A 16,462-nucleotide genomic window follows, 5' to 3' on the forward strand; every position below is an offset into this window, starting at 1 on the left:
AGGTCAGTTCAGGCAGGTGTCAAGACTCAAAGAGGTCTAATCCAGAGGGAAATGGGCAAGGGATAAAATACAGAAATAAAGAATGCAGGCGAACAGGATGGATTACGAAAGCAAAAGCATCCTTTAGAATATAGTATTAGAGACTCAACACACCTAGAAGAAATTTCCAGATGACCTCTTCATGTTGTTATTAAGGAGGTTGTCATTAATTGGCTTTATCAACAAGAGACATGAGACTAGGGTAAGTATTAGGATATACACTGACTTCACTGGTCATACTCAGTTCCTGAGTAGACCTGGTTTTCAGACACAAAGATAGGAACTTCTTTATCCGTGGACTTCTGCACACTCATTTTTAATGGCCCGTTTTCACAGTGGTGACTCTTTCAGCAGGTTCTGGAAGTAGATGCTTAAACTCTTTAAGAATATTCTGAACTATCTCTAGACAGACGACACTCATCATTGTCCTGGAGAAAAAATTAGACCTGCGTCTTGGCCATTGTTGGCTGTACTAGTCTTGACTCTTTCAAGGAAAATTGGAATTAAGAGATTTGCTTGGATTCAGGTTAACTTTCTTGAGTTTCTCTCAATGAGATACCCTGGGGTATTTGGACAAATTTTTTTTTTTTCCTTCACTTTCTCAGAATATAGCCTAATCCTATCACGTGGAGACTTCCAAATCCAAGTAGGTCTTTGCTGTATTAGTTGAGGCCTCCAGGAATCAGAGACATAGATGTTGTTAGGAAGGTGTAAAAGGCTTATTGAGGAATGCCTAAGGAAAGGGGAGAAAATAGGACTGGACAAGGGGAACAGACAGACTCTGATGGAGATACGAGAAAAATTTTTGCCAGCCCAATGAGGGCTCAAGGGCAAAGATCACTGTTAGAGGAATCTTGCATTGGACAGAAATGGCTGAACCCTTGTACCACAACTTTGCTGTCACAGGGTAGGGACTCCTCAAGAGGAGCCTGACCTCAGCTGAGGCTGACCTGAAGGTATAAGCAGTTTGAGGATGTCAGCCTACCACACTGTTGTGGTGGGGCTTGAGTATTCTCCTGAAGGAGGATCTGAGTGGTGCATGTCTGTGTCTTTGTGCTTCTTCATGTATTGGGTAAAAACACTTCGGATCTCAAAAATTTCACTCCTTAACTTAACCTGAGCTCAGCTTTTTCTTCCTCTCATCCTACTCCCCCTCCCCTTCCTTCATCTCCTCTTCCTCCTCTTCTTCCTTCTTCTTTCCTTGGTATAATATGGGATTTCTGAAAGAGAGACGCAAGACATTTATATCATAAGACAGCAATAGTGCTATGAGGAAGTCTTCTTATGACACGCACTATGAGAATAGTATGTGGAGCTGGGCAGGAAATGTTCACAGACCCATTTTTGGGGGCATGTATATTTTATCCAACTTCATTACCATGTCAAGTAAGACAGTGGATTCTAGTTTGGATTAGCTGGTAGGATGAAGATAATCTGAGGACATCTGAATCTGATTCCATGGGGAAAATGGGGGGGGGGGGTTGAATTTGAAAAGTTTCAAGAACTGACCTCCACCATCAGCACTGCCAATTGAGAGTAAAGAAGTGAACTCGTGGAGAGGTAGCTAGAGAATCAGAGGGACTTCAGAGAGGATAAAAAGAATGACTCAAAGAGTATCTGGCCATCAAGTATTGTCTAAACAGTGCATGACAATTCTTGTCCATTTGTTTCTGAGACTAAGTGTATGGTAATAGGAGCTCTGACACTAAAAATGTCAGACAAATGGTATACCAAGGAAACACTGTCTGCAAGGAGGAAAACACCATATAAACTATGTAACAGGAAATGTTATTTAAAGGAATAAAAAAGGAATGCAAGTTCCCTTTAGCTGGCAAAAATATGAGCTGCTTCCCCCACCAGGCCCCAAGGACCAAGGACTGGGAGCTGAGGTACGGTTAGGGGTACAAATTCTAGAGAAGCCTCAGTACCCTAAGGATTCAGGCAGAAAGGGCCTGGGACCTCAGGAAGGTCTTTATGAACTGCCAGGCCACAGGAGGGGACAACTGACCTCTAAAGCACTTTAACCCATGAGAGAGAGCATCAGAAGACTTTCCAAATGCTCACCAGCTGGTGGGGCAAGAACTAATATCTCCAGCTTATTGTGGCTCGATGGAAGAGAAGAAACAAATGTTTCTTGGTCAATGTGGAAAGCTGGCATACACCTAGGAATTCTTCATTTTTTAAAATTCAGCACAGTATTTATTATCTTTAGTCTCTCAGACACTGTGTTAGGGGACCAGGATACAAGTATAGGATACATCCCTTAAAAGACTAATAGTCTAGCTGAGAGGAAGGAAAAAAAAAACAAAATCCATAAGTGGGTGATGATTAAATACTGTGATAAAGGAAGGAATAAGGAAATGTTATAGGAGTATTTAAAAGTCAGTCCTTTACTCATCCATCCCTTGCTGAGGTAGGATGGGAGGGTTGGTCATGGACAACTACCCTGAAGGTGTTCATCCAAGGGACAAAAGGTTAAGGACATTCTGGGCAAGGAGACAGGGAGAAAGAAAGGAGAAACAGAATGGAGAAGGTTGTAGTGCCTGGGGAGGAGCGAACACAAAAGCAGTTCCATGTCATCTTCAAATTAAAGCACAGGGGAAGTAGAGAAGAAAAAATATATATAACATATAAAATATTTCATACATTGCAGGTGTATATACTTACAACATTTTATGTTTCACATTTGATGTTTGTTATATGCATTATCTCCTTGGACCATAAAGTTTGATTTGTTTTGTTTTGAAGAATAGGGATAGTGTATTCTACATTTTAAAATCACTGCTGTCTAACATAAGGCATAATGCCTAAAACAGTTGTTTATTAGGTTATCCTGGATCCAATAATTTTGTAGTCTATTTTTTTCTGAGAAAATTGAAATAAGAAAGCCCATGTTAATTTATGCAGTGTGAGCTCTATCAATTCAACGGTATTTGTTACAGCCTACTATGTGCCAACCCTTTACTTTGTGCTCTTGAAATAATCTGAAATGAGAGAGCATTATTAAGATCTCCTTTTTTATACTAAACATCCAGCATTTATTTCATGTATGTGTCTGATGTTCTATTTTCTAATAGACTGTGCCTTCCTTGTTCCACTCATCCGAGTCTCTAGCACAGACAAGTTCAATGCCTTGTGGTCAAGGAATATTTGTTGAAAAAATAGAACCCACATTGCCTAGAATACCACCAGCGTTCATTTTTTATTTATATTTAAATATCCTTTGAATTGTTTCTTTTTATATATTTTATAAGAAATTTGTGGCTGTATGATTTACCTTTAATAAAAAGAACACATTTAGGTGTAGAGGTTTTTTTTTTTTATTTTAAATTTTCAATTTTTTTATAAGCATATAATGTATTTTTATCCCCAGGGGTACAGGTCTGTGAATCGCCAGGTTTACACACTTCACAGCACTCACCATAGCACATACCCTCCCCAATGTCCATAACCCCACCCCCCTCTCCCGACCTCCCTCCCCCCATAGAAGTAGAGTTTGATGTGTTTCGGCAGATGTCTACATCTGTGTAAACATTACTACAATCCAGTTACACAATGTTTCCATTACACTCAAAAATTCTCTTATGCCTCTTCCCATTTAATCACCCCATTACCTCAGCTAATCCCAGCAACCACTGCTCTGCTTTCATTAGCATTGTTTGAGTGTGTGTGTGTGTGTGTGTGTGTGTGTGTGACATTTCATAGAAATAAACATACAGCATTTAAACTCTTGTGTACTTCTTTAGCTGAACATAATTTTTTTAATTGATCCCAAATTATTGCAAGATCCAGTAGATGCGTTTCTCTTTATCACTGAATAATATTCCAGATATGTTACTGTTTGTTTATTCATTCACATATTAATGAATATTTGGGTCATTTCCAATTTGGAGCTTTTTGGAAAGAGTTGCTCTGAATGTTCATGTACAAGTCTTTGTGTAGATATATGTTTTCATGTCTCTTGGATATATAATTAAAAGTGAGATTGGTGGGTGGATTGGTAAGTGCATGTTTACCTTTTTAGGAAACTACCAGGTGATTTCCAAGGTGACTGTATCATTGTTAGCATTCTGAAATCAGGAAAACCAGTTTAAAAAGAGCACATGCTAAGCCATAAGTTAATTTAGAACATTCCCATTCTTTGCATTTACTAACAATTCTACCTGAAGTAGTTAACTCTTTCTGTTCTATTTTATTGACATGGAAGGATAAATACATCACGTTTGCCTATTACTCTGAAGCTGCATTTAGTCTTACAAGTATAAATGAAGTAGAAGCCTTTGTAGTTCTGGTTTACAATTGATGGCTGAATTTCACTTTAGGGAGCAATTTTACTAAAGAAGATGATGGTTTAGGACATGATAATGGGAAAGAAAATTAAGAAGGTGAAATAGGTACTCAGATTGATCTTCTGGGCCCTAGTTCTCTCTGTCAGAGAAGTGGACATAATAAAAATGCTAGCTACTTCCTGGCATTCATGCGAATTAAGACTTAGGAGTTCCTTAGTGGAAAACATTTATTGCTGGTAAAGTTTTTCAGTGGATTCATTGAAATGCCACCTTCTAAGAAAGCCATTTTGAAAAGAACTGTACAGAGTGAAAATTACCAGGTAAATTGGAGAGAAATGTTTCTTAAAGTCAAAAATTTCACTTGTAATTTAGCTTATCAAGAAATTCTCACAGCCTCATTCTCTAATGCTTGTTCTTTTGTACAGGGCATGAAACCAATGAGATTTGATGCCCTAGGAAATTGGTGGAAATGCCTGTCCTACAATGGAGAGGTCATCTTAGGGTCTCAGATGCAGCAGGGTATATCATTTTTAGAACCCCTTTAATATGTAACTAGGGACATACTAGTTACTAGATTAAAAATATATTATTATCTTACAGTCCAGATAGAAAAGTACGTTTTAAAAAAATTTAAGCTTTAAGTTTACCAGAGTTAGAAATTGTTATCTTATGGCCCAGATAGAAAATAAAGCTTTATTTATTTATTTATTTTTACGTTTTAAAGATTTTATTTATTTATTTGACAGAGAGAGACACAGCGAGAGAGAGAACACAAGCAGGGGCAGCAGGAGAGGCAGAAGCGGGCTCCCCGCTGAGCAGGAAGCCCTATGTGGGGCTCCATCCCAGGTCATGACCTGAGCCAAAGGCAGATGCTTAACGACTGAGCCAGCCAGGCGCCCCCAAAATATGGCTTTACAAACAGTTTTGGACAGTCGAAACTACTGTAGCCAACAATCTATTAAGAGCTACATTTTCTAGTTTTTGTTGGTATTGTTTGGTTTTCATAGAGATCGATTCCAAGTGTATTAATTGCAGTCAGACACAGGGAGTCTACCCATTACAGTTGTCAGAGAGACCAAAATTGTGTCTGGCTCACTTTCATCTTCTTGTCAGCACCTCACAGGTCTGGTCTGGTGGCTTCCCCTCAACGCAGTACTCTCAAGACCACCATGTGGTTCCCCAGCCCCATCACTCACGCCTTTAAGTGCTTCAGCAATTTCTTGCTTATCTTATCACACAGGGCAGAAAAACTCATTCAGTTGTCTCACAGTTTTCTTTGGTGATCACATGAATAACAAAAAGGTTAACAGGTATTTAAAGTAACATGTTACTTTACAAAGAAGTATACACACCTACACACACACAGTTGCTATGGGAGAGATTGCAAATCATGGTCAGAGATAGGCATTATTAATACCTGTAGGAAGAGCCAATAAAGACTTTAAGATCTAGGTAGACTTTGTGAGTCACACACTTTAAGAGTCTTGTTAAGCTGTTTGGGTTTTTTCCCCATCATTACCCACTCTTTTTGTTTTTTTTTTCCCCAGAATTATCCCAGATTTGTAAGGGAGTCTTGGATTTCATGCTTTTAGATATTATTTGTCATAAAATTTACTCGGGTTTTGCGACACCTAGGTGGCTCAGTCAGTTATCTCTGCCTTCAGCACAGGTCATGATCTCAGGGTTCTGGAATAGGGACTTGTGTCTGGCTCCCTGCACAGTGGGGAGTCTGCTTCTCCCTCTGATGCTCCCCCCTGCTCATGATATCTCCCTCTCTCTCTCAAATAAATAAATAAAATCTTTTAAAAAATAAAAAAAGTATACTCAGGTTTTTCTTAAATGTAGGCCTAGTCTGTATTTTGATGAATTTGTAAAGAAATCAATGGAAAATACTGAGTTCTTATTTATTCTTCTTTCTTTGACACAACTACTTTTTGAATGTCTATAATGCTTTGTGCCGAGAAATAGAAAAGCAGTCCAGAATTGTTTGGTTTTATTTACTTTTTGTTGGTGTGGTAAATGTTAAAATGTCAATTTGTCAGAAATAATAATACCTTTGTGTATTTACCATCTTGAAGATTTGGAAGGGGGGGGCATTAGGAATTGTCTAAAATGTATTTGTTTCAGTAAGACTTTAAAAATTGGCTTTAATGCGTGTCACCATCTGATGCTATCACTAGGAAATTCTTAAGGTCAAGTTGCAGAAACACTATTAATTGCTTTTAGATCTCAAACATTAATATCAAAAGTGTGAGGAAACCAGGAAAGTGTGAATAGTTTCAGAGTGTCCTTTGATTTCTCAAAGTATACAGATCCATTTTATCATGTTACTAGCCTCTCCACATTTCTGGTTGTGTTAGAATATTCCCTATTATGCCTGTCAAGCAAAACTTTACAATTTAAAGAATAGTCATTAATTTTATAATAATATTAGTCAGAAGTTTGCTTTTTTTAAAATTCCCGGGTAATCAAATTCTGTTTCAGCTGGGTACAAAGATTAGTTAGCAAGTGGCTTGGCTGAGTATGAAGATGAGAAAAAAATATTATCTGAACACCAGGGACCTTACTCACAGAAGTATAGTGTGGTCAAATTATGGCATCTCAAAATAAAGACAGATGATTCAAGTAAATGCCATATATATATTTTTTTTAATTTTTATTTTTTTACAAAAACTTAAAACCTTTGAGCAAATTCCAAATTGTTAAACAACACGTAAAGGACATTCACTTAAAGTAGTCAACTGGTGAGAGTGAACAGAAAAAAAGTGTGATAAATGTTCAAAGTAAATTATTAAGACATGGTCGTCAATAGTATCGAAAGCCACTTAGAAGCCTATATCAGATTATTAGTGTTTACTCTATCGGAACCAAATCCTATTTTGTATGTGTTTCAGTAATTCTTATCAGGCTACCTTCCACGTATTATGCAATTCAAGTGATCTTTAAATTATTGTCAAATTCTATCTTAAAGAGAGCTTTCACAAAGGACATGCAATTCATATCATCTAGAGTTACTGTCATTTCTAGGCTAAGTCCCATGGAAATTCATAACTTAAAAATGAAAGTCACAAAGATGCAACTGCCTTCATAATGCCAATGCAGTGGTTATAAATATTTCATGAACATTGCATGGGCAGGGGCAGATCTCCATTTTCATGAGTTAGAATTTGTACAGCTAAGTCTCCAGATTTTACTATTCATAATGCACAGTATGCCCTGTAGAGCATTCCATATAGTGCTTTTTTAATATTTATGTTTAATGAAGAAATTACTGTTCTGAAAAGAGAACGAACCAAATCAAAGATTTTTTGTTAAAATTATGAGCTTGCTGAATAGAGATGGTAACAATCAACAGAAATTACCTCATTGCTGTATCTTAGCACATAAACGCACAACTTTTAGAGTAATACAAGATGACAGATCAAGACACATTAAACGTAAGTGAAAAGGTTCTTTCTAAAGGTTATAACATTAGAAATCTCATCTTAAAAGAATTTGAAAGGTTAAAATGCAAAGAGCAACTTTCTTACATATAAAAATATTAATTACAAATGATATACTTGCCTACTGTTTCATAGTTTAAATATATGTCTGTATTTTTCTGGGTTTTTCTTTTATTCAAAAAACATTTTAACTTGCTAAGATAATATTACCAAGTTCAATAATGAATTGCTATTGCATATTTTAAGGTAATTTATCAAAGTGCATTATCAGTACCTGTCAGAATAAATTTTGTACTAAAAGTAATAAAAATAAAAAGGACTATTGTATGTGTTGAAATCAAAGAACATTGCTACAGCTAAGTTATTTTCAATGGAAAGGATAGGTGATTGCCCTCTAAATGATACTTGTCCCATGAGAAAATAGAAGCCTGAAAAATCACAGGAAACAGGCACAGGAAAATGTCTATTCCTTGCTTTTAAAAATGAGCATTTGATATTTTATTTCATTTTTGTCATTTTGATCAATTCTTTCAAGTAGATGAATGTTGAAAAGTGCTTCACAGATCTTAATAACATTTACAAAAGTAAACTAAGTTACTGATCAGCTCATGTATGATCCAAGGCTGAATTATTCCATATTAGCATACACTATATATTATAATTAGATTGATTAGGAAGTCATGGATTTTCTTTTGAACAAACTTCATCAAGACTAAGTCTTCTAATAATGGAAACAACAGGCTTCAGATAGAATATAATCCACCCAGGAATCAGCAGCTTAAGTATTTTTTATTAGGCTTAAGCCAATGAGGTTGCTGAAAATTCTGTAATATTTACCGAAAATACCTCCAGAAGTTTATGCTTTACTCCCAGTATTATTTAACTGGTAGTGGAAAACAGTTTCTTCCATTTGGTTCTTCGTAATTTTATTTTCCAAAGGCTCCCTTGAGGAATTTAACCTTTATGTGATGAATTTGCAGTTCACTGGAAGTGTGTTAACCTTAGTTCCCTAATGAGTCTAGGTGTAATACTGAGGCGGAATTGAGAAATATATCATGTAGCTCATTGTCAAGTTGGATTTGTCTTGCACATATCCAGCTTTGCTGTTGTTCCAGTACACATTTTGATCGCAATTCTTTAATTATGTTCTATATTTAACTGACCTATTTGAACAGGATCCAGAGCTGGTACGGAACATCTGTCGCTGGGTGAGGCAAGCTGTTCAGATTCCTTTCTTTGCCAAGTTGACCCCAAATGTCACTGATATCGTAAGCATCGCAAGAGCTGCAAAAGAAGGTAAGAACTAAACTTGTGTCGGTTTTCTAGTCACTGAACTATTGGCCTGAAGTATGTGCCATTCCAAAGTATATCTTTATCCACAAATATATGTGTATATCTTTGTTTAGAGTTTAGGAAAAGTACTAAATTGAGCACTTGATCTCACAAATGCAGTAGGTTCACACCTGGACTTGAGCTAGTAAATGGAGTCTAAACAAGGACATTTATAATCTTTCTTGATAAACACTTGCTTCACACACAAAGAATTATGAAACAAAACCATGATCACAGTGATGCACTCCAGAATAAATGACCTCGTAATGTAACGATCCAGCAGTAGCATTTGAACCTTTAATGAAGTACAAAACAAAAAGGTACCAGCTTCCACAATATGAAATTTCTCGTGAGTTCCCTTTGTATTTGATAGGGCCTAGTATACTGCCTTAAACATATGTCCAATAAATATCTATTAAACACATAAATCATGCAGGTGGTGAATGCTTTTATAAATCATACATGCCATGCCCTATCCAATGGAAATTGCATCTTGATTTGCAAAGGTATTGAAAACTACCTGGGAAATAACACCAATTACAAAATATTTGGCATCTATAAATCTGTATAATAAATGGAAAAATGAATTGATGGGAATTAAAAATGTTTATGTCTAGCAATTTAAGCAGAACGGTAGAAGTAAAATTAGCAAAGTCACTTGAGGGAAGGAAATGTTCTCAAGGGAGAGAGTGTTTGTGTTCCTGAGTCGTGTGGGCTTGAATGGCTTTTGACCATCGTCCCTTTTAAAAAACCTCAGGTAAATGATGAAGTGTTTTTCATAGGTGGCGCAGATGGCGTTACAGCCACCAACACTGTCTCAGGTCTAATGGGATTAAAAGCCGATGGCACGCCTTGGCCAGCAGTGGGCTTTGGGAAGCGGACTACCTACGGAGGAGTGTCTGGTAGGTGTTACCCTCTTGCAATTTGCTTCCTTGAAGGTTGCTGAAAAATCAGAAGTCATGTTGCAAGCAAGTATATCATGTCTTTTTGATCCTTAATTCTGATAACTCATTGCTGGTCAAAATTCCTAATAGTTATGACAGATGGAACATACTGAGTGTGAAGGCTCAAGTGACTGATGGCAAAAGATGAGAGAATACCAAGATAGGGTTGTGTCTGAATTCGATTCTCTCGTGGTCTGCACTCTCTTCAGAATTTCTCATTGTCACGAATGTCTTGTCACTTACTAGCAAGGGCTAATACCAGTACCATCTCAGAGAAAAACATAAGCACCCTGATGATAATATCTTTTTCAGAGTCTGAATTTGTTTGGCTTTTCCTAGAATTTTGAAATGTACCTTCTTCAAGAAACCTTGCTTTCATTACTGTCCCAGATGAATTCTTAAAACTGCATTTGTGGCGTCAGCTGAGAGGACATTTCAGACCTCACACCTTTGCGTATCTTTTCTCATCATCAAACACTTGCATTTAAAACAGAAACAGAAGTTTTAATCCCAGTGTGTTGGTTCAGTATCTTTGCCCTGTGCACTCTGTTGCTGTGACAACATGAACTTAGTCTTGCAAAGACAATGCTGTAAGGTTCTTGACTGTACTGGTATGGGGATTAGTCTCCTTGGTGATAGAGACAGTGGTAAATATACATAATATAGCAGTGTCCCACTGTTCGAGAAAAGCATTGCTGAATCAGACCAAAATATGCTTTTGGAAGAGGCTGGGTAGACACAAATAAAGCACTATCCATGCTGAGGTATTATATTTTGAGAGCATGAGTGCATCTATGAGCCATGATTTTTTAAAAATTATATTCTGCTGGTAATTGAATGCCATTCCCATTCCCGCAATGTCAGAAAGAGGAAAGCTGACGAGAAGCACCTGCACAGGGTCCAGACACAACTCTCTTTTATCAGGAGCTATCAAACAGAGCCTTAAATATTATTGTAATGCAGAATAACGTGGACCGCGTTAGCATGTGCCGCAGAAAGAGAGTCAAGAGACTCCAGAGTTGGGCTGTAACATGCTCTATGTTTTCTGTCAGCCCATTTCAATTTTTCCAGCCTGCCATGTTGACAGCAAGAGAATAAAGGAGGTCACAGAGGGTACTGAACATTAAAAATTAATAAAAGAACTATTGCAGTAGTATTTTATATAAGTAACACCATTCACGTTTTCTCATTTAAGCTGCAATTTCTGAATATTCTCCCATACTATAACTCAGTCTAATAAAACTACAAAATTACAGCATTAGAAAAAGTCTTTTGTGTTGTAGTCTTTAAGCATACACACACTGGAAATTATAGTGCTACCTGAAAACAAGTTCAGCTATACCTCAGGGCCTGTTAACATTTCCATGAAACTCTATTTCTAAGATTTATAAATTCATATATAAATATTCACTTGGGCTATAAGCTCAGCTAAGCCTGGGTGGAACTTTCATTTTAAACCACAAAAAGTCCCTAACACTTTTAAGGGCTTGTACCTCATTTCTAATAGGTTCTATATTAAGTCCCTTCACATTAAACAGTCTGTTTTGAAAACAGCCTTTCTCCATATTGACAAAATTGATAGAATTTTTCTCCTTTAAAGCAGTGTTGGCTTTAATTTAAAGGTAATAGAATCTGAAAAGCAGTTTAAACAGGCAATAATAATATATTTGAGGACAGAAACAAGTTCTATAACAAAGTACCTTCAGAGTGAGTTATAACAGAACCTAGCCTACTGTGTTAAATAATAATGGCTTCAAATTTTAGGAGTAATGGAAATAACAAAATGGTTAAATACCATTCCTACCTTTATCAAACATGGCTGTCAAGACTTCAAATGCTGCTTCAGTGTAGAATATCATACAAAATATGCCACTTATTTTCACAAGATTAAAACAATTACCATAACGCAGTGCTAATATTTTCCCAAGTATTCTCTCAGAGCACTGGAATGTCTGCTTTTAGAAGAGCAACTTGAGGGGCGCCTGAGTGGCTCAGTGGGTTAAGCCTCTGCCTCTGGCTCAGGTCATGATCTCAGGGACCTGGGATTGAGCCCTGCATTGGGCTCTCTGCTCATCAGGGAACCTGTTTCCTCCTTTCCCTCTGCCTGCTCCTCTGCCTATTTGTGATCTCTGTCAAATAAATAAATAAAATCTTAAAAAAAAAAAAAAAAAGAAGAGCAGCTTGAATTGCAGATTTTTTTTTCTTTCTTTTTTTTAAGGGAAAGCTGCAAAGTCTTCAGTTTTGGATAGCCACCTGAAATACACCACATACTTTCCATTGCCAGGCAGGAGTGGTTTTCTCCTTTAATATTCTCCAGCTCTCTATTCAGCCTTTATTATTTTTTTCTCAGAGTAAGATTGTTGTTGTTTGACATGAAGGTTTTGTTTTGTGTAAATGGGGAAATAATGAGATACTTGGGGTACTGCACATGCTATAGAAAAATGGTCACATTCTGTAATGTCTGTCTAAAACACATTAGCTAATAAGGGGCAGTGACTAGTGTAGCGAAGACAGAACCTCACCCAAGGAATGTCGGTTGGATTATTTCAAACATGATTAGTCTGGATTCTAGAGTACTTTAAAGCAATGTTTTTCAAACTTTGTTTCCCAACTCATGAATGTACTATGGAACCAAGTTAAAGAACTATAATCAACAGTTTAAAAAATCAAATAGAACAGAATAAAAAGTCTGAATGTTTTGCACACAGATGGGATAAACATTGGTCAAACATCTTTTTTTTTTTTCAGTTATACAGATAATACACACACGTATGTGTGTGTATTTCTATACTGGGTCATGATGTAAAATGAGTTTTTATTATGGTTAACTTCAAAAATTTGGAAAGCTACTGATTAGAGGGAGGTCTCTTTATTTAATAAAAGAAGTCATTAAGCCTCTAGAAGTCATTAAACAAGGTTACTTCTATTTGTTGCAGTTTAAAATTTTTTATCAGGAGCAAGAGTCAGATTCCAAGGTCTCATCTTCAGCTTTGTTATTTTAGAAACTGCCTTTTTCCAACTCGCCTATAGGTGATTAGAATCTGGGAGCAGGGGTTGGAGGGAGCAAAACATATGAAGCAAATTCATAATGGAATGATTTATAAACCTGAATTGCAATTCCAGAAATACCTTGCAAGACTCATGCTCCATGAGTCCATTAAAGGTTGAATTATAAAATTAAAAGTGATTTCATAGTGAGAACAGTATCAAAACAAAGCTCAGTCAGTACGCATAAGGAAAACTTTCGTGAAACGGAGATGGCTAATTAAGCTCTCCACCATACAAATACATCTGTCTAAATTACCGACTCTGGATTCCCTACCTTTCTTTGGGCCATAGAGACTTTATACTGCAAGTTGTTACCACCTAACTTTCCTTTTTCTGAAATCTGTGCAGAAAACTTTTTTTTTAATATCAAACTAACTGTTGTTTGATATTAGTTAGTTCATATGTCACCAGACAGTTGAGCAGGGTATTGTTTTGTTTTGTTTTGTTTTGTTTCTGGCAGTGGGCGTTCCGTGCCTTCATTTATTTCACCAGAAGAACCACTGGTCTCATCAGTAACATTATTTACAAGCCCCATCCTTGAGTGAATTGCTGATGATTTTTCCTAGTTTTAGTTCACTTTTTTTTTCTTGTTTTAGTTTCAAATTTTGACATTTTTCCTGGCCTTATCCACAAATAATGAAGGAATGTTAAGATAGCCCTTAACTCCGTGATTACTATCACCTAGGTAAATGGTGTCATCCAGCTGTGGTGTGACATTTTCACAGTCTTCCCTGTGGATAAGGTTCTTTAAGACATGGTTAAGAATGAGTCCTGCATGATATAACCAAAGATACATCTTTCCTGCAACTGACTTCGTGAGGACGGTATTTATTAATTTCTAGCTGCTTTAGGAGAAACAGTAATCAAGTAATTTTCAGTGAGGTGAACTCACTTGAAGGAATTATTCCTTGTTGTGTTTTAAGTGCTTCTTTGTATTGATGGGGGATGGGCATATTTTTTAGGTTTGTTATGTAATTCCATTATTCTGTATATATTTTGTTTGTTGTTACAAACAAGCACACACACATACCCACACATAGGGAAAAGATACGAAATTTCTCTACAAAAGGCACTTTGAAATAATGGGGGATGCTTTAGGCTTCATTAATTCACTTCCTACAAGCTTGGAAAATTAAGTCATTGTTTTACATTATTTTATTTACTACATGTGTTCTATTTACCCAAAAAAGGAAATTCTTGTTCTCAATTTCAATTTTGGATGGCTTTTTGAAATTATTGTCTGTACCAACATGCTTAGTTAAAACAATAGAACACATTTTATTTGACAGTAATACCTATAAATTCTAATACTGATTTCTGAATAATTTATCAAAGGTGACCTTCAAGATTTGATCTCTATTTCAGGAACCCAAACTTACTAATTAATTACATATAGGATATTACAGTTTTAAGAGATGGTTGTGTATTTCTTAACAAATAACAATGGTATACTCCATAAATGCCCTTACATTCTCAAATAAATAATGGATGATTTGAAATCCAGCTACTTGGACTCTTCGGCACTGAACTCTGGGTTCTTATAGTTACAAACCTCCTAAAGGTGTTTTATTGTGAAACCAGCCAGGGAAATAGCAATAAAAGAAGGTACAAGTTAGAAATTTGCTAATAATTTGTAACTCTGTGCCAGTGTATGGGTTAGAAGTGGGTTCAAAGTTGTATAGCTCAGAAAACTTGCACAAACATGAACCAACATAATGGCTTAAAATAATCTTAACTCTATACTACATATTTTATGTTCATATTTTTAAAAGGCAAGATTATCGGAACCATACAGTGACTTAGCAGCATTGAACTCAGCTACTGGGCATCACATGAATGCAAATGCAATGTAACCCATTCCAGTCATGAACTTAAACCTATTTTGATGTATTTATTAGTTTATTTTTATGAAATGAGGAAGATGACAAAACGCATAGTAGATTGAAAACTCAAAAGTTGTAATTTGCTTTGAATAGCTGTTACACACATGCAAGCAACTGAAGATTTGGGCAAGACGGCTTTAAGTTCTTACACCATACATTACAATTATATCATAAAGTGCAGTATTGATATTTTTTTTAATGGGTAATAGTTGTTAATGGGTTGGACTTTTTTAAAATTGTCAATCACATAATTACTGATGCATAAAATCCTTTTAGAAAAACACACCTACTCACTGTCATAAAATTTCAACTATCTATTATAACCATCTTTATCAATAAGAGCTTAGATTTTAATCCTGAAATGTCTAAAATAACCTGAAAGATAAAGGTAACATTTAAATGAATAAAAAAAGCACTGATAAATTATGCCAAAAAGAATAATTAAAAGAACCTTTCACTTTATACTCACTCATCTATTTTCTTTTGTGTGTGTGTGTGTACAAAATAATGCAAAAAGAATATAGTCTATTATCCACATAAATATTCTGAGGCCATCACAAGTTTAACTGATCAAATTATTAAAGACCTTGTTATATAAATATATGTACGGTATTTGCAGAACAGTCAAAGTAGGCATATCAAATAAAGATGCTGAATTACAATTTTCATTATAAATTATCAGTTTGGTTGAGGGAAGCTCCCCATTAGAACTATTCTCATTTAAATCATGCTCATTTGAATATATTCATGTACAGATTGACAAAGAATCCCCCTTTGCATTATATTGCCTTTCCTGGAGCCCGAATTTCACACTGTTTGGCTGTCGTTGGTCTGTGCAGGAGATCAGAGCCCTAATAATAGATTTTTGACGGTGAGCTCGCCTGCTACCTGCCCTACACAAATCCTCACTGTTCATGTTTGCTTCATGGCAACAAAGCAGACAGAAGGAAAATGCCAAGTGCTGAGTTTGAGGTACAGCCTTGCCTTGGCTTGACATTTCAGCAGAATAGCAGTTTATGAGATGCATAATTTTTCATCTGGGACTCAGCTGCCATATTCATAGACGCTTACAGCTCATCGACGGACTGGAGCAAGGGCAAAGGTTTAAAGCATAGATCAAGGTCTGCATCCTTTCCTTAGGTATTTTAAAATAACTATTGTCCTGCAGATAGATGGTAAAATCAAAAAGTATTTAAGAACCAACACATTCATGGCCGTGTGGATATTATATATGTTTTCTTTTATTCAAAATTAGGAAAATAAATTAATGTCTGTATCACTTCCTAAGAAAATATTCAATAGACTTTGTAAACCAAAGGACTCTGACAAGCATATTAAGAAAACTTACCTTTGCAGCAGTGGTAATGAATTATTAAATTTCTTTCTTCTGTGTGTGTGTGTGTGTGTGTGTGTGTGTGTGTGTGTGTGTGTTTTCCATAAAGAATGACTTCAAGCTTGAAATTAATAAAAAAATGTTCTATTAT

General features: G+C 36.1%; 1 protein-coding gene across 1 annotated transcript in view; it reads left to right on the forward strand.

Moving 5' to 3' along the window:
- Positions 1-16,462, forward strand: part of DPYD (dihydropyrimidine dehydrogenase) — an 842,461-nt gene that overhangs the window by 606,725 nt on the left and 219,274 nt on the right. Inside the window, exons 17-18 of the mRNA XM_080800117.1 lie at positions 8,947-9,067; positions 9,886-10,005. Of these exons, the coding sequence (XP_080656243.1) occupies positions 8,947-9,067; positions 9,886-10,005 (241 nt within the window). The remainder of the gene's footprint in view (positions 1-8,946; positions 9,068-9,885; positions 10,006-16,462) is intronic.

Source organism: Martes martes, assembly GCF_963455335.1.
Source record: "Martes martes genome assembly, chromosome: 4".
NCBI lineage: Eukaryota > Metazoa > Chordata > Mammalia > Carnivora > Mustelidae > Martes > Martes martes.